At 31.9% G+C, this 27,622-nt stretch overlaps 1 protein-coding gene across 1 annotated transcript in view; it reads left to right on the top strand.

Annotated features, from left to right (window-relative positions):
- Window positions 1-27,622, top strand: part of LOC143062078 (SCO-spondin-like) — a 79,045-nt gene that overhangs the window by 19,059 nt on the left and 32,364 nt on the right. The window contains exons 6-21 of the mRNA XM_076233930.1: window positions 209-400; window positions 1,033-1,224; window positions 1,621-1,812; window positions 3,227-3,418; window positions 4,618-4,809; window positions 5,531-5,722; window positions 6,640-6,831; window positions 8,524-8,715; window positions 11,232-11,423; window positions 12,917-13,108; window positions 13,389-13,580; window positions 14,098-14,295; window positions 14,774-14,821; window positions 15,824-15,911; window positions 16,867-17,216; window positions 25,406-25,451. Of these exons, the coding sequence (XP_076090045.1) occupies window positions 209-400; window positions 1,033-1,224; window positions 1,621-1,812; window positions 3,227-3,418; window positions 4,618-4,809; window positions 5,531-5,722; window positions 6,640-6,831; window positions 8,524-8,715; window positions 11,232-11,423; window positions 12,917-13,108; window positions 13,389-13,580; window positions 14,098-14,295; window positions 14,774-14,821; window positions 15,824-15,911; window positions 16,867-17,216; window positions 25,406-25,451 (2,842 nt within the window). The remainder of the gene's footprint in view (window positions 1-208; window positions 401-1,032; window positions 1,225-1,620; window positions 1,813-3,226; window positions 3,419-4,617; window positions 4,810-5,530; window positions 5,723-6,639; window positions 6,832-8,523; window positions 8,716-11,231; window positions 11,424-12,916; window positions 13,109-13,388; window positions 13,581-14,097; window positions 14,296-14,773; window positions 14,822-15,823; window positions 15,912-16,866; window positions 17,217-25,405; window positions 25,452-27,622) is intronic.

The raw sequence follows: 27,622 nt of genomic DNA on the forward strand, positions 1-27,622 counted from the left end.
TGTTTGTTAAAAGGCATATCGAACACATCTGAATATAAAACTATTATTTAAAGAAGGTGTGGGTATAATGCAATTAGACGGCAACAAAAAGACACTAACAACCCAAACACACATACAGAAGTAAACATATAATCAATAAATAGGTGTCCATACAAGATGTCAATCTCTAAATGTCAAAGAACTGAATAACTCTTTATTCAATAATTAGTTGACGGTAAATGGAGCTCTTGGACAAGTTGGAGCAGTTGGTCAACATGTACAAAGAATTGTGGAACTGGCAAACAGGTTAGAACAAAGACAAGATCTTGTTCCAATCCAAAGCCACTGTATGGTGGCAATCAATGTCCTGGACTTACCACTGGAGTAGAAAATAGACAGTGCAACACAAATCCATGTCCAAGTATGTGTAAATTTATGTTTAGCGAGATTTTATATTTTGTTCTTGCTATGAGCAAAAAGATGAATACTGCTAGTGAAGATTGATTTGCTAACTTGTAACGAGCAATCTCATCAGTTTAAGTGTTTTATATTGTTTTGGTGCTAAGTTTTGTTTTAACTTTATGCAGTTTTTGGACTTTTTATCGCTTTAGTTTTTGTCATTACGTTGTCAGTTTATCTTATCCTTATTGGCTTTAAAAGTCTTCTAGGTATATCATGTCTGTTTTTGTATCTAAGTTTTCAATAGAAAATGTAATAAATCATAAATAATGTTTTCATTGCATTGGATATAAAAGTCAAAATGTATTTGTTTCGTAGCAATGAATTTTAAAACTTGCATTGACCATTACTTGTCTGTAGGCATTTAAATTACTTGAAATCATATCTCCTATTGTGACATCGTTATCAGGTATTAGAAAAAAAACCAAACGCTTGTAAATATAAATACTATAAATGATAGAAGCTGTGGGGTATAACAAGATGTGACATACAAAAAAATCAAAACACTCAAACTCACAATACAAAGGTATCAAAACAACATGTCGAACTAAAAATATTGTAAAACAAATACTGATTGACTTTTGATCAATTAAGTTGACGGTAATTGGAGTGTTTGGACAAGTTGGAGCAGTTGGTCAACATGTACTAAAAGTTGTGGAACTGGTGATCAAGTTAGGAATAAGACAAGATCTTGTAACAATCCAGAACCTCTACATGGAGGAAAACAATGTCCAGGACTTCCTACCGGAGTAGAAAATAGACAATGCAACACCAATCCATGTCCAGGTTAGTGCTACAGTATTGATGAGTTTCCTTTTAATTTAAAGTCGACCTTACTATACTGCTGTGCAATGTAGTTGTAAGGCCTTTGACAATTCATAATTTTTTCTCGTTTTATTTTTCTTATATTAAACCATTAAATGGATTCGGATCCATCTATCATTTGCTAAATTCTTGTTAAAATACATCGTTGAACTGTTATTAATCTTTATTGAATGTGATAATGTATTAGAGTCACCTTAAAATGGCAGAAATCACTAATAAGCATACATTATAGTGTTTTTGCACATGCCTTTTAATATGAACATGGAATATTGAAATGTTCACTACTAAGCAATGAATAGAAGTCCATACAATATGTCAAGCGCTGAAAACCTCAAAAGAATTTGTTTCAATAATCAGTTGACGGTAATTGGAGCCCTTGGATAAGTTGGAGTAGTTGGTCAACATGCACGAAAAATTGTGGAAGTGGTAGTCAAGGAAGGACTAGAACAAGATCTTGTACCAATCCAAAACCACTACATGGTGGACAACAGTGTCCAGGACTTACTACTGGAGTAGAAAATAGACAATGCAACACAAATCCATGTCCAGGTTGGTGAAAAAACCTTTAAGACAGTATGTTTATCTAATGTAGAAGTTGGTAAATAATGGTTTGCACAACTGGATGAATTTCACTGCTGATGAAAGTTTCTTCTCTGACGGTATCACCGTTCAATTTGTCTTCAATGTGTTGACAGGATAAATCATTGATTTGGTCCTAGTTTGTAATCAGCTGTTTACCAAAACTTTGGAAACTTAAAAAAAAACCAAAACGAACCTATGGATAGTTTACTGCAATAATCTATCAACTTGGCTGTTTTTAGAGAAACAAAAACATTCGGAAGTATTGGTTCTCAATGTTCGTCAGTTTGTATAATTTATTTTTTTCTTTTATGATTTGAGCACCACCGGAGAGTTTTTTTTTGAACGAAAACAAAATCACAAAAATACCAAACTCCGGGGAAAATTCAAAATAGAAAGTCCCTTATCAAATAGCAAAATTTAGCAAAAGCTAAAACACACCAAAGGAATGCAATGCGCGTCTAACCTATACAATTTTAATCCTGGTATCTTCTTTGATTAGTATATTTACCGAGAAATGAAAAACAGTATAATAATGAGAACAGATTTAGAAATCGCATAATTTGGAGAGAGATTTTATTAGTATATTAGTAGACAGAGTAAGCGTCTCATCTTATGCACCAGTCATGCGCCTGACAAACTGCAAGTTGCAAATATGAAATATCTTAAAAAAAAGTTTAAGATATAATTGGTTAATAACCAGATCAGTCGACCTTTCTCGAATTTGAATCATCTTGGCTCACGTTATAACATAATAACATTCATTAAGTTGAAAATGATTTATGGTACAGTACAACACATTTATTTATTGGTGAATAGTTTCAAGTTTATTAATTGTGTTATGAGCTTTGGTAAATTTGTTTATAATTATCTTTAATTTTTGCTAATATGCTGTGCCTCATACCTTTTTGTGCTTCTTTGTTACATATTGCTTTGTTTTTCATAGTGATTAAGAATATAACACAATGTTGACCCTTATTTTTGACATTTTTACCTCATATGTCTGTTTGTTTTGTTCACAAATCGTTGTCAATAGAATGGACTTTATTAGCTTTAAAACCAAGTTTAATCCATCATTTTCTACACAAGTAAATGTTTGTACCAAGTCAGGAATATAAAAGTTGTTATTCATTCATTTGAAGTGTTTGATGTGTTTGAGCTTTTGATTTTGCCATTTGATTAGGGACTTATCTTTTTGAATTTTCCTCGAAGTTCAGTATTTTTGTGATTTTTCTACTTCCCCTGTGCTTTACACTATGATAAAAGCATTTAAATGATTCATTATAGTTAGAAAAAAGAGGTTTCAAATGAAAGAACCTTGATATAAAAATCAGCCGGTTACTTTTCTTTGTAAATTCATCTGAAAAAAATTAAATAATTGCAGTCAATGGCGGATGGTCCTCTTACGGAAATTGGAGTCCTTGGACATCGTGTACAGTCCCATGTGGTGGAGGGTCTCAGTCTAGAGATAAACATAGGATATGCTCTAACCCGGAACCGAAATATGGTGGGAGTCACTGTGTTGGTAGTTCATCTGAAACTGCATCACTGCCATGTAACATTTCACCATGTCCAGGTGAGTAAGCCTGGTGAAAACAGCACCACACTGAGAACAGACGATAAGATTAGGGACCGTTAATTCACTAGCATGAGTCTACGGCATTAAGAACATGCGTCATAAAAGACACGTCATGTAGTCCTTAGTGTTTTTATGCACGGCGATTGATTTTTCTTCAACTTCTGAAATAAATTCTAGGTCAAAGTACTTTCAATTTGTTTTTCTGTGAAAGCATTGAAACTTACAAACATTTATATAAGGGTTATACGGGGAAACTTATATTGCAATTTTTTAGGGAACATTTAGCCATAGATTTGGTTAACATGCAATGAGGTTATGTTTTTTTTTATAAATACTCCCGAAATAACAAATATCAATAAGTGGTAATGGTTCTTATTCATGACATTCTGTTGAAAAAACCACCCAGTGTTCTATTGAATTCAATTTAGAATTCTAATTGTTTTAAAAACCCCATTTGTTTCTGTTATTGTAAAAACAGTGAATGATACTTAATTTTTAACAGATAAAATTGAGAATGGAAATGGGGAATGTGTCAAAGAGACCACAACCCGACCATAGAAAAAACAACAGCAGAAGGTCACTAACAGGTCTTCAATGTAGCGAGACGTTCCCGCACCCGAAGGCGTCCTTCAGCTGGGACTTGGGACAGGCGCAAAAATGCGGCGGGGTTAAACATGTTTATGAGATCTCAACCCTCCCCCTATTCCTCTAGCCAATGTAGAAAAGTAAATGCATAAGAATACGCAGTATTCTTTAAATGTTTCTACCGAATATCGAATGACGCTTAGTAAATTATTTTTTTACAATTTTTTTTGGTATTATGACTGTTTTGATGCTCAGAAAAAGAACCTGATTTACTTGTAATGACTGAACTGTAAAGACTTTATTTAAATGGTCAGTTTCCTCAAAATTCTTGGCGATATTACAGAAAACATTCTTAATTAATAAATCGGGTCACAAATTTTGAGTTCGGAAATTAATAAACCCGATAAATAAAAATATGCTTATACTCTATATCATCACGATTTAAAATTGAATGGTTCTTATTGATATACGTTATTTAATTCTTAGATTTAAGTCAAAATAACTACATAGACGAACAAAAAGATATACAAAAGTGAAATATCCTGATCCATGTTTTAAAATAAGATTTGCAGCTATGGCAATACGACAAACACTACATATTTCTATTTTAGTCAACGGAGGATGGTCTTCTTATGGAAGTTGGAGTCCTTGGTCATCCTGTAATGTTACATGTGGTGGCGGAAAGAAGACTAGAAAAAGAGAAAGAACATGTTCGAATCCAGTTCCAAAATACGGCGGGAATCAGTGTGTCGGAATTAGAACAGAAACGGCGGCAGATTCTTGTAGTCCCGTACCATGTCCGAGTAATTAATCCATTTGGCCAATATGTTAATTCCATATTAGTTATTCTATTATTAAACTTTTAAAACAAAATGGAATGCGATGCAGGAGTAAATGTCCAATAGCTGAAAAAAACAAAACTAACTAGATATTCTGATGATATAAATAATGATGATTGATTGAATTCGTTAATGAAACAACATCTTATGACCACAAAGATCAAAATATATATGAATACAACATTATGCCTTCAATTGCAGATATTAAACTATAAAATGCCAAACCTCAAATTTAACAGAAACCTTTAAAAAATCGGCTGTATGAAACAAAATCCTTTAATGACCGAAACATTCTGTTATTATTATGAAAGGCAGATGTCCACAAACTAGTTTAAAAAAAAACCGCAAATGTCAAAACCATACACGAAACTTTAAAACGACTTATATGTGAGCTGAATTGAACACAGACCATGAAACATCTGCTCTAAACACCAAATTTTTCAACGTTTTTTGATAAATAATGTCAACAATTATCCATTGTTCAGACGGACAGAATTCAATGCAATTTCTTACGTTCTAAATCAGTCCAAGTAAAGAAAGAAGTGATTAAATATGAAAATTACGTATTTCAGATATACAATCAACATATAATTCCGAAACATGAGCATATAAAAAAATATTATTCTGATATCACTATATTTTCAAACATTAGATCTTATTATAAGGTTATTTTTTTTTATTGCAGTTGATGGCGATTGGTCTTCATTCAAAAGTTGGAGTCCTTGGTCATCATGTAATGTAACATGCGGTGGTGGAACAAAATCCAGAAGCAAAAATAGGACATGTACAAATCCAGAACCAAAATATGGCGGACAATCATGTGTAGGAAGTACAACCGAGAAGTCTACAGTTTTTTGTAATTCCATGCCATGTCCAAGTAATTTAACCAATACAGTTTACACTATTTATCCAATATTTTATACATTTTTAGTTATCAATATATACTTTTTTAATAAAGCAGCCATACAATTTGAACACATACTTCGTGGGTTTATAAACTCATCAAATGTACAAGTCTTATGAATGTCTACACACGACTCATTAGAGGCTCTCGATTTAAAACTGATGGTATGCTAAATCAGATACTACTTTGTAGAGCAACTTAATACTAAGTCATGCTTTAGTGTTATCAAATTAAAATGTAATAGAAGTTTAGGAATTTTGTATCATCTTAGGGTTAATCTAAAAATACTTACGTGTCCGTTTCTGCGTAGTATCTTTTCATCAGAAATCTTTTTTGACAGTTTCACACAGAAGCCGCACGATGGAGCTTCAAAGTACACTCCCATTGTCTTGTTTTTGTGTTGCACAATTTTTAGATTTTGTAAATCATTTTTTTGCCTTTTGATGTTTATCCTTTGACCTATACATCTTTTTGTTTGATCATATATCTATCTTTTACTTCTCCGTTATAGAGGAAACACGACGGGAGTTTTATGTAAAACATGATCTGCGTACCATTTGAAGATTTCGGAGCACATGAGAGATATTTTTGTTAAGTTCGTGTTGATCAGTCTTTTGTTTTATTTAATAATGTTTGTATTTTGGACATTTTCTCATTTTGCCATGGCGTTATCAGTTTTCGATATATGCATTTGAATCATAGATTTATCTCAATCTGTGTAGGTTTTGAAGTTTGTACCAATTCATTATTTGTAAGACTCAAAACAACTTTTTCTGCTATTGCCATCAACAATTAAAATAAAAAATACAGAGTTTCCGACACATACTAACAATTTATGTATGAAAAGTAAAATATCAATAATCAATCCTAATGTGTATGATTTTTTAAAGTTGATGGTGGGTGGTCATCATACGGAACATGGAGTTCTTGGTCTATATGTAGTATAACTTGTGATGGCGGTGTGAAGTCAAAACGTAGAAATAGGACATGTTCAAACCCTGTACCAAAATATGGCGGGAAAACGTGCATCGGAGATGAATTGGATAATGTAACTGCTGACTGCAACATATTACCATGCCCAAGTAAAGTCATATTTAATCATAATAACATTGCATCGTACGTTGAAAAGTTTTGGTAATTCAGGGAAAATGAAATTTCACATAATTATATAATGTAATTAAATTGGCAAATTGTTACCCTCAATAGCTTTTAAATATGATAAAATATATTAAGAATTGAGATGCGATATAAAACAAACACATTGCATATTTTGGCGTTAATATTGATTCACTTATAGGGTCTTTGCATCGGAACTAAACACATTTGTTCAAAAACCAGTTGTTGGCATGACACGGGTTATGTTCTTCTCATATATGTTATGATGGTATGATACTAAACCCCTAACGGGAAGGATTGTGCCTGATGTTCATATGATGAAATCATAATCTTTCAGTCAGTTTAATTGAAGTCTGGAGCTGGCATGTCAGTTAACTGCTAGTAGTCTGTTGTTATTTATGTATTATTGTCATTTTGTTTATTTTCTTTGGTTACATCTTCTGACATCAGACTCGGACTTCTCTTGAACTGAATTTTAATGTGCGTATTGTTATGCGTTTACTTTTCTACATTGGCTAGAGGTATAGGGGGAGGGTTGAGATCTCACAAACATGTTTAACCCCGCCGCATTTTTGCGCCTGTCCCAAGTCAGGAGCCTCTGGCCTTTGTTAGTCTTGTATTATTTTAATGTTAGTTTCTTGTGTACAATTTGGAAATTAGTATGCCGTTCATTATCACTGAACTAGTATATATTTGTTTAGGGGCCAGTTGAAGGACGCCTCCGGGTGCGGGAATTTCTCGCTACATTGAAGACCTGTTGGTGACCTTCTGCTGTTGTTTTTTTCTATGGTCGGGTTGTTGTCTCTTTGGCACATTCCCCATTTTCATTCTCAATTTTACTTACAATTATAGTTCATGATCATAGATAATCAGTTTTTTATATGTAGTTTCATAATATTGAGAATCTGTAAAATGTTTTTGTTGCGTACCCCATTAACGAAAATAAAACTGTGTAAAAACTCATTTTAAGCGCTAGGTTCAGTAATAATAAACACATGAAAATCATCGGGACCGGCATTTAATGATTATAAACCTCATAATAATAGATATCACCCTTATAATTATGGACACCAGATTAAAGTTTAGTGTACACGAGACGTGATATATACTTGCTTACTATTAAATCAAAATTAACAGATTGGCCTTTAATGACCAATTATTATTCACAACTGGTGTCTTTATTTTAACTAACATTTTTTGGATTTTGCCACAGATACAGGGCAAAATTATAATATTATTATAATCACAAGTTTAATTTGTTCAAAAATAACTAGATAGTCTATTCAATATTTAAGACACACATATATATAGAGCAGTATTGATAGGCAAGGTGTATAGATAAATTTAGATTTTTTTATAAAGCAGCAGCATACAAAATATTTGAACACTGGACTGTTTTCTTCTTTCGAGCTATTTTCTTCTATTACCTGCAACGAGATGAACACTTCTATTTTGAAATCTGTCAATCTAAACTGTTTATTTAGATACCTATTTCCCTTTCTAACACAGATTGAAAGAAAAACACGTATTTTTGTACAAACAACACCTACGAAAATGTAAAACAATGAGTCGTTCTTGCAAAAGTCAGCAACTGTATTATTCAGAAATGCAGACAATTATATTATGTGATAATTATATCATTATGATATTCATTAAAGTTGACGGTGGATGGTCATCCTTCGGTGAATGGAGTAATTGGTCAGTATGTAGTGTAACTTGTGGTGGTGGTGTAAAGTCAAGAAGTAGAAATAAGTCGTGCTCCAATCCTGTACCAAAATATGGAGGGACACCGTGCACTGGAAATGAAGTAGAAAATGTTACTTCTGACTGCAACACGCTATCTTGTCCAAGTAAATTCATATTCTATTATAATTCTAATGTATAGTCCATTTCAATTTTTGGTCAGTGGCGAAAATAAAATTTTACATTTTTTTTTTTAAATAAATCGTATCGTTTATAAGGAAGGAAATAAAAAATACAAACAAGCCAATGATGTTCATTTTCAATGTTTATATAGTTTCAATATATGTAGAGTATAAATAAGAGAAATGTTGATGTTGAGTACCCCATTTGATACAAATTAAACCAATGTGAAGTGCTATGATAATCCACGAATCATGAACAAAGGGATTTAAGAATTTTAAACTAATAACAAATTCAACCTTATTTTTGTTTTGTACCAGACGCGCATTTTTTTTAAATGATTGTCAATGAGCAAGTTATCCATCAAAATTCAAATGAAATGGACGTAATTAATTGAATGCAATCGTATAGTCTCCGGCAATGAGAGAAACTCACAACATATGGGCGGAAATAAAAGGTACATAAACATACTTGCTTATTGGTATAAGAGATCAAATTGCCTTCAATGATTAACCATTATACACATATGATTTCACTATACATTTTGTAGTGAAAAGACAAATACACGATACATGTATAACTATAATTATATATCATTTTGTCATTGGAACTTAGAAGTCTTTCTTAAATTCTGTGAACAAATACATTTGAAGAGCCATATAGATAAGAAAGGAAGATAAATGAATATGAGATATGAAAATTTCCATACCCCTATAATGTTGTGATATTCGGACATTTTTTTTTTTAATTAAGTTTTTGTTTTGATTGAGTTTTGCCTTTCCACTGGTATTTTATAGTGTGCCTTTCTATTGTGTGATGTTATAGTATTGTTTCAGAAAAGGGAGACGGTCTAGTACCATTAAAACGTTTAACCCCGCTGCAAATTTTTGCACCTGTCCTAAGTCAGGAATCTGATGTACAGTAGTTGTCGTCTGTTTATGTAGTTCATACGTGTTTCTCGTTTGTCGTTTTAATATAGATAAGATATTCCCGTTTCAATGGTTTTTCACTAGTAATTTTTGGGGCCTTCATAGCTTGCTGTTCGATGTGAACCAAAGCTCCGTGTTGAAGGCTGTACCTTGACCTATAATGGTTAACTTTTATAAATTGTTTCTTGGATTAGAGTTGTCTCATTGGCACTCATACCACATCTTCCTATATCTATGTTATAATGTTTTCAATACAATGCATTAAAGTTGATGGTTGGTGGTCATTCTACGGTGAATAGAGGTCGTGGTCTGTATGTAGTATAACTTGTGGTGGTGGTAAAAAGTCGAAAAGCAGAAGTAGGACTGTTCAAACCCTGTACCACACTTCGGTGGAAAACAGTGCACTGGGCATGTCCTGTAAAATACTTCTCCTGACTGCAATACATATCATTGTAAAAGTAATTACTTTAAATCTTATTGTTTAGAATACAACTTTATTATTAATTTATAAAACATAATATTTTTAAACGATAAAACGATATGTATTTGCGTGTACAAAGAAATATTAAAATTAATTTGTTTTGAAACAGTATTTTAATATCTGATTCCCCCCCCCCCCCCCAACTAAATTTCACATGCATTTGATATTTCTAATGGATGATTTCTTCTGACTGCAATATTATCCGATGTCCAAGTAATAGCACATTTTTCGTTGTAATAAAGATATAATGATAAAAAAAACTCCTGGATAAAATACGTATGTTGATATCCTCTTAAGGGCATACGATACAGTTTCGATCCCATAATGATTTTATTACGAAAAGTTACATACAAAGTAAAAAAAAATAATTTCATCTTCTATTTTTCGAGATAAAAGGGGTCGATTGTTTAGACATTTACTCAAAATTTCGGTTCTACGTATCCGTTTTCAGTTAAATCAGTTTGAATGATAAAAATCTGTCGAAACATGCATCTTTTATCGATATATCACAGTTTGACGTCGCAAAAATGACGTTTTACGGTTGCAACGATATTCTCTCCCCTGTTACCAAATCGTTTCCACTTTAAAGATGTTCTCTTTATATTATCTTCAAATCATACCTTTCTCTAATCATAGCTAGTTAGATATTAGTTTGATTTTATCTGATATTTATCAACAACAAAACATTTCTTTATAGGAGTCTTCATATTTAGTTACAATAAAATCTGCTGAAAATATAGAAGATAAAATTAATAAAAAAAAATATTTAACCCGTAGAAAACTGATGTGTCTGTCAGTGCAAAACATTTAAAAAACGAACTAAAAAAACAAATAAAATCAATTTGCTTAAACTTAAAACTTCAAATATTAGAGAATCATTAGTAAAACATAGACCATTTTTATGGAGTTTATTCATAAAATAATCATTCATAGCATGAAACACTTGTCCTGTAGACAAACCTGACCTCACTCATTTAGGGGGTTTCCCTCAGGTTTTGTTTGTTACGTTGATTCGTCTCTTCTGAATTGTTTGACGGGATTTGGTAATTGGAAAACAACTGCTGCCTTCATTTACATACTTTTTTCATTGAAGTTCATGGTGAGTGGTCATCATTTGGAATTTGGAGTTCTTGGTTCTCATGTAGCTTAACGTGTGGTGGTGGTGAAAAGATAAGAATAAGGAATAGAACGTGTTCTAATCCTGTACCACAATATGGAGGAATGCAGTGTACTGGAAATGCAACGGAAAATACAACATCTGACTGCAACACATTGCATTGCCCAAGTAATAGCAATAATTGATAATATTAGAGATACATTGTCATTTCAGTTTGTATTGCTCTTACCTCTTCAATTCACATTTTGCATTATTCTTATAAAGTTAAGACACTTGAGAAACTGTAAAAGTTGTTAAACCTTCATTCTATAGAATAATGTACATGTATATGCCATATGCATAAAAGACAAATATTGTCATTTTAATTCTATTTTCAGGAGTTAAGGTACATAGGGGTGTATAGGGTATACCTATTAAATTTCTTTGATATACAATAGGTTCAGTGTTTGTGCGCAATTACAATTGGAACACAAAACTCAAGTACAATACTGTCATTACGATTTCATGTTCAAAGACTTCATATCAAATATGATGACCAAATGCTTCAAAGAATAAAAAAACATGGTTTAACCAATACTGTTGGAGAAAGTGCGCACCTGATATATATATATATATACAACTCGTCTAAACATCAACCCAACAATGCTACATCTGTAAATTTGCTTTCGCAAATTTTTTGTTGTTCCCTCGCCGGGATTCGAACCCATGCTACTGATATATCGTGACACCAAATCGCCTGCACTCTAACCGGTGCGCTAGACCACACGACCACCTGAGCTTCATAAAAATAAAGCTTTCGGTAGCCGGGTGTTACTTTTCCACGTCAGTTTTAATCTAGCGTCGTATTACAGTACATAATATTTAGGCATGAAGATGTTATTTTTACAGATCAGCCAAATCATCTACAGTAAAGGATATATATATAAGAAACAGTTAAGTAAAGTCCGTATGCCGGTAACATATAAGAAAATTATTAAAAGATAATAACGGTTTCAATGCATCACTTTTTTACTATACTTTCACTGTGCTCGCAGATCTTCAAGTGATGTGACTTATATATATAAAACAATTGATTGACGTTAACAATAGTGTGACGTTAACAAATACAAGGGAGACTACTTCTGTCATTTTAAGTCTTTAAAATGTCACATTAAAATTATAATATCATTTATCATTTAATTCCGGGTTGAGCATGTTTATGAATAATTCTTTATTCTTCCTCCAGAGAAAATCATTTTGACGATTGACCATATACAATGAAAATATTTTAAATCGTCCATTTGAACAACGATGGAAATGGTCGTTTGACCTGATATAACCATCCATGAAGATTTAACACTCATCAGGGCAAACGACCATTTCCGTCGTTGTTCTAATGGACGATTTAAAATATTTCCATTGTATATGGTTAATCGTCAAAAAAGGGATTTTAAAAATATTTTTTTTTAATTAAAAAAAAAAAGAATCAACACAAACGTTCATTTCTTTTTATATATATATTGTCAGTAGGTGCCCACCATTTAATTCTAGAGGGTTCTTCATTTTTGTCGAATTTGTACAATCGCAAAGATATCATTTTGAGAATAGGTTTAACATATAACCTGATATGTTTTGACGTATTGCCTTGGATAATTTTACCTTTATTTTCTATTTTCTTGCAGTCGACGGTGGCTGGTCGTCATATGGACATTGGAGTTCATGGTCGTTATGTAATGTTACTTGTGGTGGTGGTAAAAAGTCCAGAATCAGGAATAGGACTTGCACAAATCCGGTACCAAAATATGACGGAAAACAATGCATTGGAAAAGCAGGTGAAAACGGAACCGCTGACTGCAATACATTACTTTGTCCAAGTAAGTAACACGGTTGATTATGCTAACAATAAATATAATCGATATCGAGAGATCCAGAGAGATAGTTTTTTAGTTATTTTCTGGGTATAACATTTGGTATCGTCTGAATTTTTGTGTCAACAATAATTCTAAACAATTTTTGAGCACTTGTTAACTTTTGAGAGAACAGAACCAGTTAGAGGTGCTTGTTCTTACCAAAAAAGACAATTGAGCATTTTGTTTTAACCTGACGTTGTCTGAATAGTCACATGTTTAAAAAGTCAATATACATTTATTTAAGTAAACGGTGAATGGTCACACTACACTGTATGGAGTCAATGGGGAAATTGCTCAAACGAATGTAATGGAGGATTGAAATATAGAACCAGATCAAGATCCTGTACAAATCCACAGCCAAAGTTTGGTGGTTTGGAATGTACTGGAAATACGACTGATGAAGAAGGAGGAGTCTGTAATATTCATCATTGTCCATGTAAGTATAAAAAATAACAAATGGTAGACAATATCTTACAAACTTGAAAAAAGAAAAGGAATTGGATAAAAATTGAAACACAAGAGAAAATATTAACAGTCACAATGACCTTAAAAATTTAGGTTTTGAGCGTTTTCTTCTGACATCAGCAGGACATTTCAATCATTTTCGAATATTTAGTGTACTGTAATGTACAAAATGAACAACACGAAATCCCCTATTTAGATGAATAAATACGACTAAAACAATTTAAAGCAGCCGAAGAAATAAGTTTTCTACATTTGAAAATGCCTGTAATAAGTCAGGAATATGACAGTTGTTTTCCATTTGTTTGATGTGTTTTGTCATTTGATTTTGCCATTTGATTAGAGACTGAAATTTCCGACTAAATTTTCCTCGGAGTTCAATAATTTTGTGACTTTACTTTTTGAAGAGTCTCAAAAGAACAACCCTCTTCAATATTATCAATTCAGTTTAACAGTGAAATATATATAATGTGCTATCTACTTTTTTTCAGTGGATGGTAATTGGACAGACTATAGTGAGTGGTCGCCATGGGATACATGTAATGTGACGTGTGGTGGAGGATTCTGTAGTCGATATAGAAACAGAACATGTAAAAATCCAGAACCTATGTTTGGCGGAATGAATTGTTCGGGAGATGATATAGACCAACAAAAAGGAACTTGTAACAAACAACGATGTAAAGCAAAAGGTACAATAAGCCCTATCTTTTATGAACTAATACTGGACGTCTACGTTCTCAATATTTGACAGTAAGCTAAGATTGGACAATAATAATTAATTAAGTACATTATTTTCTGATAAATAATATACTGATAGACCACAATTATTTTCATTTGAAATCCCGCAATATCAAGAAAATTAATTCAGAGGTTAAGATATAGGGATTTAAAAGAATAAATAAAAAAATCACGAATTATTATACCAATATTCTAGTCCTATCTCCTTATATCTATCTGCCAACAATAACCGTTATGACTTACACTTAAACTAGAAAGGTGTAGAATAACAGTCAATGGCTCATGCTCAGTTATATTGCTACAAAAGAATTTAACTTCATGTATGTACCCATCAGTCTCAGAGCTCGTCACAATAGTTTTATGATTTACGTATATACTAAGTACACAAGAGGAATTTTAGAATGCATTCTAACATTCAAATATTTTCAGAAATTTCAGACGTGTCAAAGATACTATCATCAGAGATGTTTAAGAAAGGTAGTATCTTACCGTTAGAAGTATAAGTATATAATGCATTTTAAAATAAGATATTAGTACATTTTCACAATTTTGTTAAAACTAACATTATATAGTAATTAATATGTGTTTTACTAATTGAATGCATAGAAAAAGCCTGCTAGAATGTTTACTTTTAATTCTTTAAATAAGGTCAAGGTATCATTTAGACGGTAAAGCAAAACATATTTTCACACCTGAGAATGAATCTTAAACATCTGAATAACACAATAACTCAATTGATAATTGATGTTTAAATAAAATATCACGGGTTTCATTGGGAAAGGAATAAATAGATCTACATATAGATGCTTACGTTGATACCAGTGAATCATCGGATACAAGTGAATTATCGGATTTATCAAATCGACATAGTTAAAAAGTCCGAGGACTACAAAGTATATAATTTAACTATAGAGATTTGTTATATCCGATAATCCACGAATAACTATGTAAGAATCTGTTTCTCTGATGATGCAAAAAAAGAAAGTTTTCGCTTTCTACATTCCAGAAAGTTGTCAATTTCTTTGATACATGTTAGGTTTTTGGATTCATCCAGTGAGTTTATAATAGTTATGATCTTAAGTTCATCCAATCATCTTCTGAGATCACTGGCAGCTACACATTGATTAAATTTGTTTATACAATGAGTTCGGAAAGGTATAAATTTCAATTAGAGAAATACAAAAATTCCATTTGCTCAAATGAATATGTAAAAGAAAATAGTCCCCTTATCTTTATTTTTTTCGATATATACTAACATCCTTCAAAATAAAATCAAAGATTTTTAAATTCGGTACGAGAAAACATAGAAATAGACACTTAAACACATTTGTGGCCTCCGCTGTTATCTGCTCTTTGGTCGGGTTGTTGTCTTTGACATATTTCCTATTTCCATTCTCAATTTTACTTAGGATAACATTTCAATGAATTGTGTTACTCATAGTCTTGCAATGAGCTAGATTTGTTTATTATATATTTTAGCTCTTTACTATGGTATAATACCAGGAGTATTGTTACTGATACTGTGTGTTGTAATTGTGTGTGTGATTGTTAGGAAGAGAAGAAGGAGGTAGGCTATGTCAATTAATCGTGGAATAACAAATGAATGGGAGAATATTTAGATGACCATTTAATCGGAGTCGTTTTTAATAACAGCGATTTGAGCAACATAGAGGCTAGAATTGATTGACTTGTATTCATCGTGAATGTTTCATTTATATAGAATCACATGAACAAATAATCCACACTTTCATCTCCTTGATTATCTAAGCTAATTCAAAAATAATTAGAGGTTATTTGTTTCAAAAGAGTAGGTCCGGTAAGGGCCGATTTTGGCCTCAAATTTCAGGTTTATCTGACAAAAGATTTTGGACACTTTTTAAACACTTAAATGTCTATTTCAGTTGACTCAAATAGTTTATGTGAAAGATTTTCATTGATGCATTCATTAAAAACGCTCCAATTCAAGCTTAAATATGTAAAATTTATCAAATATGCCAAAAATGTCACTTTTCAGATGGTTTTTGTCAAAAATGAAAGTGGCCGCATCCGTGTTCATCCTCAACCTTTATATATGTTATGTATTATCATCAAATACAACTTAAATTTCAATATTAGGAATGAACACAAATGCGGCCACTTTCATTTAAGACAGAAACCGTCTAAAAATTAACTTAAATCCTATCATTGTGAAGACTTCAGTAATTTAGAATGACTTAATGATGATAGTACCCGATATATGTGCATTGTCAAAAACAACCCATATTTATGTAGCAGAGGCATCCTTCTTTACAATAAATAACTAAAAGTTTACATTTAAACAATTTTGTAAAACTGCTATATTTTGGGGCAAAAAGGGTCTTACTGGACCTACTTCTTTGTAAATCCTATGAAACTGTTTATGAATAGAACTTCTGTTATATCAATGAAATACAAGTATTTCATGACATTACTAAAATCATAAATGATATAAGAAAACATTCTTTACACGCATTTGTTTTTGAAAAATGTCTTTTCCTTTTTAGTTCAATATCCTTAAAGACATATAACTTCCAGAATACCACATACATGACGCCAGGTAAAGATGATGCAATTTGTGAAGATACAAAATTAACATGTAATTTGGATGAAAAACAAATAACAGATGAAATGGAAGAGGATCGATATACAGACATGGACAATAAGCTGATATGCAGTGCTGGTACTGACCTAGACAATGAACATTACGACTATTCTAGGGAGGATGAAGACCATTACGATACATATGTCGAGGAGAGCGATCACTATGAAGAATGTGACAGTGTTGTTCGAGAGCCATTGGATGAAAGTTGTACCAAAAACGCATCAAACGAATTTCATACATTAAAAAATTTTTGAATAGACTGTCTTTGCGAATCGTACTTGTATTCATCATTGGGTTGATCATTTAGGTATCATATTTTGTTATTTTGCTGTAAATTCTATGCGTATGCTTTTTTCTAGATAATATACCTGTGTTTGACCATATTAGGAACATAGAACATAGTGAGCATGATCAGTTTTGTCCTCGATTACTTTTTTAAACGTGCATTGGCAATAAATGTATGAAATACTTTTTGTTTACTATATATGTTACAGTAAACAGATGCAACTAGGAATAACATGTTATTACTAAACAATCGAGTAAATACCTGTAACTAAATATCAATTTACATGAATGACCTTATTGATTCAGTGATTACAGGTAATCACTAATTTTTTTGTCAGTTTTACAGCTTTTAACTAACGTTATGTTTTGTTTTAATATTTTGGAAATTAATCAAGAAACTTAAAAAAATAATTGAAACAATACATTAAGTATGACGTCTACTATTACCGAACTAGAATACATTTTTGTTTAGGGGTCAGCTGAAGCACACCTCCGGGTGTGGGAGTTTCTATCTGCATTGAAGACCCATTTATGGACTTCGGCTGTTGTCTGCTCTGTTGTTGTCTCTTTGACACATTCCCCATTTCCATTCTCAATTTTATTACAAATTTCATGCGTCCGAAGCACTTTTCTTGGTTAATCTATAATGTAGCCACCTTTCATACGTAAAGGTAAATTGAAGTAATTGAATAGGCCCTAGTATATCTTATGGGACACGTTTACGTAATCATTGATAGTCGTTTCCCAGTTATAGTGAAACTGCCTTTTTTTGTTATCTTGATATTTTTGGGGCAACGCGAAACATAAGTGACTCGAAGAAAGAAATATTCTAAAGTACCTTGAAGGAAAATGTCTGTTAATTGCAGGTAAACTGATTCCATCGTAAAAGTATTATACTTTTTTAAGTTTATCTCTGACATGGTATAAAATATATCCATTCATTTCCCACCTAATTGATGCGGTCATATGCAACATACAGAAACAATCAAACTTTTCTGCTTTTTCTTCATTAGACTTTAGCTGTTTGCCGGTTATATAACAGCTACTTTGCTTGTTTTATTTTCTTTCTTTATAATTGGCTGTCACCAGCAGGGCATCATAGCTTTGCTTAAACTATGTATCAAGATTGTAAATTGATAAAAAAGTAGTATGCCATATGCATTGAAAGGTTGTTAAATATTGAATTTTAGACACGTTTTGAAAAGTTGCAAGACTATTTGATTGTTTGCCTTGATAATGCATCACTGTTAATATAATACATGTTCAATGCCAACACAGATGTCGACATTGTATATATCAATAATGTTAAGACCGAACATAAAAAAGATAAAGGGTGAGATGAACGCTGGATTGTAATCAATTGTCAGTATGAGGCAATCATGTGATCTCTCTGATGCCATTTTCTATTTACAGTTTAAAAACATATCAAGACACTGAGCGAGTGTAATTGAAAGATTTTTAATTTTTTGGAAACAATGCACTTGTTCAGTGTTAGGCCTAAAAATCAAAAAGTTCAACGAGTTACACAATGACTTTATTTTACTGTAATAAGTTAATGCCTTGTTCTTCTGTATGACATTTTTTGACTGGCAAAGCGTTTTATGATTATTATTATTAATATCATTTTCTTTGTTCTCTTGTATTAAAAAGTGCAACAAAATTACTTGATTCATGATATAGCATGAAGGTCTTTAAATACTTGAACATCTATGCAGCTGATCTGCAATTTAAGGAACCTATTCTACTTGCCACTATACATCATGTACAGTGCTCATACAGGAATACGGTAATAAAGCCGACGAGGAAAGAAATTACTCGACTATCGAATGATAATACTTTAGCCTAGTTGGTCGAGTTGTCTATTGCGCTGGACAGAGGAGAACAATGACAAAACAGAAACACAACACCAAAATGCAACACACACAGAAACGAACTATAATATAGCAATGGTAATTTTCCTGACTTGGTACAGGACATTTTAAGAACAAATGTTGGGTTGAACCTTGTTTTATGGCTAGCCGAACCTCCCGGTTTTATGGCAATGTTATATATAACATTAAAATGACAAAATTACATGACAGGACTACAATACAAATAAATGGGAGAACATACAGAACAGAGAAACCGCTATCAAAAGGTACCAGGCTCATATTAAATACGTCAGAAATAAGAAAGTGTTTATATTTTATTTAAAAAAGCTGTGCCAAAAAGGTATAAAAAATGATTTATAACACAACAACAACAATTTTTATTAAATAAATCTGTTGGTCGTGCTCAATGTTGGTCATGTCATTCTTAACATGATTCTTGAAAATATCTTCCTCTTTATCTTAGAGTAAACATTTATAATAGATAATATCCTATATGCAATGTTTAAAGCACAAGTTTGAAATAATCATAGCTGTGTTTAAATATCAACGGGTATTATTGATGTAAGATTGGTGATATCAAAAGGTCCTCTTCTGTTCCCTCTAGGTCTTGAAGACTGAGAAATTAAATGAAGCATTACTACAAAATATAACATGTTTGTTAGTCAAGAGTTGTCATTCGTTATACATTCATATCCATAACATCATTAAATCAACGTTGTATTTCTTTGCATTCAAAACATATGCAATTTTTGCGGTAACTATTTTAAAACTGACGTATCAGTTTATTATCATAGTACGATGCATACAAGAGTTGATATTTTTCGTAATTCAATGTAAGAAACCGAGTTACATGATACTCAGTACACTTGGTACTTTGAATCTTTAGTGTGAATTTGTTATCCTCAATTACTATTAACCCTTATTTTCTAGTTTGAAAATGTCTTCCTTCATTTGAGTAACATTGGAATGAACCACTTGGATGTAATATAAAAGTATGCTAACCGTCTATTAAGAGCGACGCTAGTCAGGTTGGAGCTATATGAATTATACAGAAAGTTTACTAACAGCGGCAACCTTCACGTTGCAACTATGTACACGTATACTGACAGTCCATTACCGGCATCATTCAGGTTGGTGCTATATGAATTATACAGACAGTTTATTAACAGCTGAAACCGTAACGTTGCAGCTATAAACACGAATACTGATAGTCCATTAATAGTGGCGTTATTCAGGTTGCAGCTATATGAACGTTTACTGACAGTCCATCAAATGTGGCATCAGTCAGGTTGTAGATATGCAAACGTATATTGACAGTCTAATAACCGAGGCAAAAACGACTTTGTAGTAATATCAAAGTGTTCGAAAATATAAAAGAGAAGATGTGGTATGATTGCCAATGAGACAACTGTCAACAAGAGACCAAAATGACACCGACATTACCAACTATAGGTCACCGCACGGCCTTCAACAATTAGCAAAGCCCATACCGCATAGTCAGCTATAAAAGGATCCGATATGACAATGTAAAACAATCCAAACGAGAAAACTAACGGTCTTATTTATATAAAAGAATGAACGAAAAACAAATATGTCACACATAAACAAACGATAACCACTGAATTACTGGCTCCTGACTTGGGACAGGCACATACATAAATAATGTGGCGGGGTTAAACATGTAAGCGGGATTCCAACCCCCTAACCTGGGACAGTGGTATAACAGTACAACATGAGAAAGAAAAGTTTACTAATTGCTACATTAGTTTTGTTGCAGTTATAATAAACATATTTCACATTGTGCGCTTCATCTGAAATAACCTTCCTTAGTTACACATCGAAAATAGAAATCAACATTTCTTTCAAACCACACCAAACCATATGGGCAAAAAAATAATTATTGTTTATTACAAAGGTATATCTTTGACTGAGGGAGTCAAAAACTAAGTTGAAGTTGAATTTGATAAACTAATTATTTTCAATCAGAATATACCATTCATGATAGTACCAGATTTAAGAATACTGAAGAGACTACGGAAATTCTGAAAGATTAAGAGATAATATATGAACTCAAAGATACCAAGATTAAAATGTGTACGTCAGAGGCACGTTTCGTTTGCAGAAGAGTATCCATTTAATTCTTGTTGTGGATTATTTTCATCTGCTGAGCATATTGCTTAATAAACTGTCTTAATATTTTCAGTACTAGTAATTGTCAATATGAAAAAAAGTAAAATAACAAAGATACCTAGCTTCAAGAAAAATTTCAAACGGAAAGTTCCTTATCAAATAGCTAAATTAACAGCTAAAAGACACCAAAACGAAAGGAAAACAAATGAATAAAACACAAAATAGAAAACCTCATGATGACCTCAGGTACTCTTGAAGGAGGAGCAGATCCTTCCGCCCGACAGGTATATTTTAGTTTTGTCTCCATTACGGTCATTGCGATATAAAAATCAATAAAAAGATAATATAAGGAAACTGACAAATTTTTCGATAAGTCACAAGTATTTAAGGTAAAAACTAAGATATTATCATAAAATCTCCGATAACAGAATTTTTTGCAATCATATCAAACATGAATGTTTACGGAAACTGACTAAATTTAAAACCTAAATAACCATTTTAAGTTATCAAACAAAGATTTTTATCATGAAATTCCAGAAAAAAAGGAAACTGGAAAATCTGTCAAGTGTAACACAAATTTAGACTTTTGTAACCTTTCCCAAAATATAAACTGAATTCATTAAAGTATTTAATATACCTAACGATAAACAATATTTATGATATTGTTTTTTGAAAAGCTTCATTAAAATTGCTATATAAGACGAATTGTACAGAAAACAACTCGACGACTAATGATAATTTTGTATGAATATGATACCTTCTTAATAACTAACATGATGATTCTGACAATTTCGATAAAAAAAAATGAAAATTCATAGGAGCATTTATTTAGCAACGAGATATAAAAAAAAAGAAATATGATTTAATTGTGTTCAATCATTAATGAAAGTGATAGGATGAAATTCTTAATCGCTTGAAGCAGCCAATTTGGTTGTATGTTTTCAAATTAGATAAAACAAACCATCGTAGGTGAATAATTCACTTGCAAGTGAATAATTCAACCTCACTGAATCCGTATCCTTTAATTTAACCCCGTAGCTCGAGTTGGGTTACTTAATATATTTAGCCTATAAAAGCAAAAGAATGTCAACATGGAAAGTGAATCAATGATGAAGGATTTGTTTGACTTATTTGTTTCACTATAAAATCATTCTTATACAGATAAAAACGATAATAAACATGCTTTTTGATCTACAATAAGGAACCAAACAGACATAGAACAATTTAGTTGCACCTGTGTATATTCATATTATGTTAATACATTTCATATGACTGTCGGCAGTTTTCGGAGGTACTTTCGATAGTTAATGAGATGACATCGTCTATATAAAAAATAAACACAATCCATTGATACATATTATCGAGTGCATGCATTGTTAATTGTTTATTTTAGAATTTTTCTAATTTAGATATACGTTTTAGTATGTTATAAATCAAATATGAAAATTTGAATCAAATCAGTGTAGACGAATTTAACAGTTTATGCTCAACCTGACATTATCAAGATGCTTGATTTCTTGATTGACAACATTGAGGGTTGAGATCTCATAAACATGTTTACCCCACCGCATTTTTGCGCCTGTCCCAAGTCAGGAGCCTCTGGCCTTTGTTAGTCTTGTATTATTTTTAATTTTATTTTCTTGTGTATAATTTGGAGTTTAGTATGGCGTTCATTAACACTGAACTAGTATATATATTTGTTAAGGGGCCGGCTGAGGGACACCTGAGGGTGCGGGAATTTCTCGCTGCATTGAAGACCTATAGGTGACCGTCTGCTGTTGTCTGTTTTATGGTCAGGTTGTTGTCTCTTTCACATATTCCCCATTTTCATTCTCAATTTTAACATATTTGTTACGTTTGGAGGACGTCTTTTTCAACAGACTGTCAGCATTCCAATGGGAACATATTGTGCCCCTCTTCTTGTCTACTTTTTTCTTTATTATAACGAGGCTGACTTCATACAGGAACTTCTGATGAAGAAAGATAAGAATTTAGCAATATCTTTTAACTTTACTTCCCGCTATATAGATGATGTTCTCACACTCAATAATTCAAAATTTGGTGGCTATGTTGAACACAACTTTCCCATAGAACTAAAAATAAAGGATACAACAGTTAAGTCGGCCTCATATCTTGACTTAAATCTAGAAATTGACAATGAGGATCGGTTGAAAACAAAACTTTTCGACAAAAAAGATTATTTCAGCTTTCCAATTGTGAATTTTCTAAGTAGCAACATTCCAGCAGCACCTGCATACGGGGTATATAGCTCCCAATTGATACGATATTACCGTGCTTGTATTTCGTATCATGATTTTCTTGGGTTACTGCTTACAAGGAAGCTATTAAACCAAGAGTTCTAAATGTGAAGTTGAAATCATCCCTTCGTAAATTTCACGGACACCATCACGAGTTGTTTGACCGTTATGGTATAACCGTTTCACAGATAATATCGGATTAGTTCCTTACGTCTTAACTACAATCTCCTTCTCTTTCATGAATGTGACCTACCGAATTAGATTATTTACCAGATTTGTTTTAACAACTCTAACAAGATGAAATTACGTTTGTATCCTTTGAAGGCCTGTTGCGAATGATTCTGACAAAAGACATAGGCATGTTATACACCGTTTTGCAGATCGCTAATGTATTTTTATGACATAACAAGGTGAAGTGGGAACGACTGTCACAAAATCGAAATACAATTGAAGTTTGTGACCGGGTGATCGTTTGCAAACAAACGAGTTATGTACTTATATCATATTAACGTACATAGGTTAATTTTGTTCAGAGACAAGTGCCTATGTTTTTAACCTACCATTAGATATCAAGCAGACCTAAACAAATTCAATTGGACGTGTTCGCTTCCTGTTATATTTGGTCAATTTGGATTATATGACCATTGGCAGTCTTCGGTTATCACGACGATAAATAAGATAATGTCTAGAGAAAAAAAATCATGCAAAATTTAAATAAATGATATCGAGTCTATGCATTTTTGATTGTTTAGTTTAAACTTTTTGTAATTGCGATATACGTTTAAGTATGATATACATGTATATCAAATATGAGAATTTGAGTCAAATCGTTAAAGATGAATTTGACAGCTAGAGCTATATTTAGATAAATACAGACACAGTTCTTGCTAAAGCTCTCAGTTTCATTTTACATGAAAGCCACCTTAAAATTATAACTGATAAAGAATAAAAAAAATCACAACTTAACAAGTCTATTTTATAACCGTTGATTCAATCTCCAGCTGGTCTTTCTTGTTAGCAGTTTGAGTGCAATTATTACATTTCTAAACTAAAAAAACGAGTTTGCGTATAGAAACAAGAAAATGTGTATAACGCAGTGTAAGTTTTAAACGGCCCTGACATGATATATATGAAACAATTTAAACGGCAAATCTAGCGGTCTTCATTTGAGTACTGTTTTTATTGTCAACTTATCAATGAACAATTTCCTGACATGTGATATTCAAAGGGATGAGACTCGGTTAAGTATCTCCGGATGGATAGTCAATTAAATAGCTTCAAGTATTTATATAATGATCAAATTGCATTATTTTTCAAACTTGTTTGAGTAATACAATTAGTTACACAGTGTGCTAGTGACTTAATACGATAAATAAGGTCTCAGTTGGTTTCATATGGGATGAGAGCGAAGCTAGAATCCCATATGATGTTTACTGACCCCATATATATCGTATAATATCACAAACACACTATATAACGAATTTATCTTACAGTTTTTATTTGTTGAATTTAAAGTTGTCTCATTTGCAATCATACAACATTTTCTTATTTTTATACATAATAGTGTTCAAGTGTTCTATTTTAAGAACCTTCTTCCATTAGCCTGCACAAAACAATAATGTCAACAATAGCAGTTTAATACCAACAACCTTGATATAACAATATTAATCAGAACTTTCAATATATTTAAATCTAATAGTGTCTCCACCGTGTATTGAAATAAGTTCCGCCCCCTACTAACCTAATATGGAATATACACGGTTTGAAAGTGGACGCTTTCGATCAATCATATGCATAGAAATTTATAGGAGGTAAGATAAATGGCATATGTTCCTTATACTCTTAACAGTAACTTGTAACTTGTGCCTCTGAAATAACAAACTTAAAATGAGATTAGATATTCTGGTTTTTATTACTTTACCGACGGTTACAATTGTAAATAGGTAAGTTACTAATGTTAGTCTCCGAAAGTTTTAGTTTTATATAAAAGGCTAACACGTACATTGACTTAAGGTTAAGCTGTAGTAAATATAATGCCTGTCAAATCTGTGAAAAATGGTCTTAAAATTGACTGTATATAAATTTTTATAACCTACCTAGTGTATAAATTAAATTTTTCTTCAAACTGAATTTTGCTGTTTACTGATCTTTTTTAAAAAGATAATATGTGTTTTGGTCATAAAAATTAGAACAAATAATCTTCACATATAATCAAGCATTCTGTCATACTGTCATTATATTTAAATGGTCCGGCCATGCATACGCTTACATGATGAATCAATCTGAAAGATAAAAATCTTCCCTGTAACTGTATTGTATGCTTTAAATAATAAATAATATAATATTTTTTGTATTCTTGTCTATCTTTTAAACTAATGTGCTTTGCCTTTTTTTGTTTCGTAAATACATATAACATGGGTCTTTACTCATTCATCCGGTCATTGACTTATTATGCTATTGTAATTTTTTGTATTCTAGTCTTTCATTTTTGCAAATGTGTTTGTCCATACGCTTTTTGTGCCTCTTTGCTACATATTTGTTTGTTTTATAATGATTTCAAGATTATAACACAAGGTTGACTGCTGTACCACTATTTTTGACACTTTAACCTTTTATGTTTGTTTGTTTTGTTTACACATCGCTGTCAATATAATTGAATTTGGTGCAACTGTCATACACGTGAGAGATTTAGATAGCTATATAACCAGGTTAAATCCACCATTGTTTACAACCAAAAATGCCTGTCCCACGTAACGAATTTGACAGTTGTTATCCATTCGTTTGGTGTGTTTGAGCTTTTGAATTTGCTATTGGTTTAGGGACTTTCTGTATTGCAGAGTTCAATATTTTTGTGACTTAGCTTTTTAAAATAGCACTTGAATTGGGCTTGAAAGAAAAATGCCAAAAATAATACTATAGTTACAACAGTTTAGTTTAGTTTAAACAATATGTTATTCAAATAAATTGAATTGGATTGGGCAACAGGCCTGGCCAATGTAAGCCCTCTCCACTCGTTGCAACAGTCTTGCCCGATAAATGACTTCATTACGAGTGGAAGTAGATACAACTATAGATTTGAAAGAAACATATGTTTTGTAAGGATGTTGTTATATTAAATGTAACAAAAACTTTTGCAATTAGAGATGAATTTTCACCAAATTATAATATTATGGCACGTTAATGACTTCATGGTTAAAATCAAAAATTAATAAAAGACGTTTTCATATGATTGTTTCAGCGAAAAAATCAAAACAAGTTGTCAAAAGACGAAGACATTTTCCTATTCAAAGCAAATTTTGTGAGTTCGATTATATCAGTAACCTCCTCACAGTTAACTGTTGTTTTGGACGTTTTTTTGTTGTAAATGCAAAACTGACTAAAAGATAAAAGAAAAGACAAACAAAACCACATAGTTTCATATTTACACCTGTGTGTAGGAACTATTTTGTTTTAAATATGTACTACTTCTTATTTGTTCTTTTTAAACCAGTCTAATTTAATGGTTTTGGTCTCGTATGAATGAAAACACTTAAGTTAAGATATCTAATCGTATTACTTATTTATCGTAAGACATGTAGAACAATCCTTCAGTCTGGAACAAATCCAAACTTATGTAGATTTATGCATACGGACCCTGACACCTTACTAAGTCTTTCGAAATCATTTTATACACAATTCCGGTTAAATTTGCAGTGGAGTGAAAGCGTTTTGCTCCTTGTTGAAGTCCTAACACTGTGACACAAGATGAAGGAACAAACAAAAATAATAGCGCTGTTGCTTTGCTTTAAAAAATATTTAAAAATAATATAATAAAAAAATAATTTAAAAGATAACAATTAACTTATTATTACACAAAAGCCTCATTCTTTTATAAGAATTTATGTATAATACCAATTGCCTTAATCCGCTTCCTTTGGAATATTTTATACCTATTGCATCATTACAATATTCTATTTTCATGTGTTAAATTTAATAAAACATGATGTGATTTTCATATGAAAAAAGAAAATGTGGTATGATTGCAAATAAGACAACTCTCCACAAGAGACCAAAATGACACATAAATTAACAACTATAGATCACCGTACGGTCTTCAAGAATGAGCAAAGCCGAT

This window comes from Mytilus galloprovincialis, chromosome 1, assembly GCF_965363235.1.
Source record: "Mytilus galloprovincialis chromosome 1, xbMytGall1.hap1.1, whole genome shotgun sequence".
NCBI classification, from domain to species: Eukaryota; Metazoa; Mollusca; class Bivalvia; order Mytilida; family Mytilidae; genus Mytilus; species Mytilus galloprovincialis.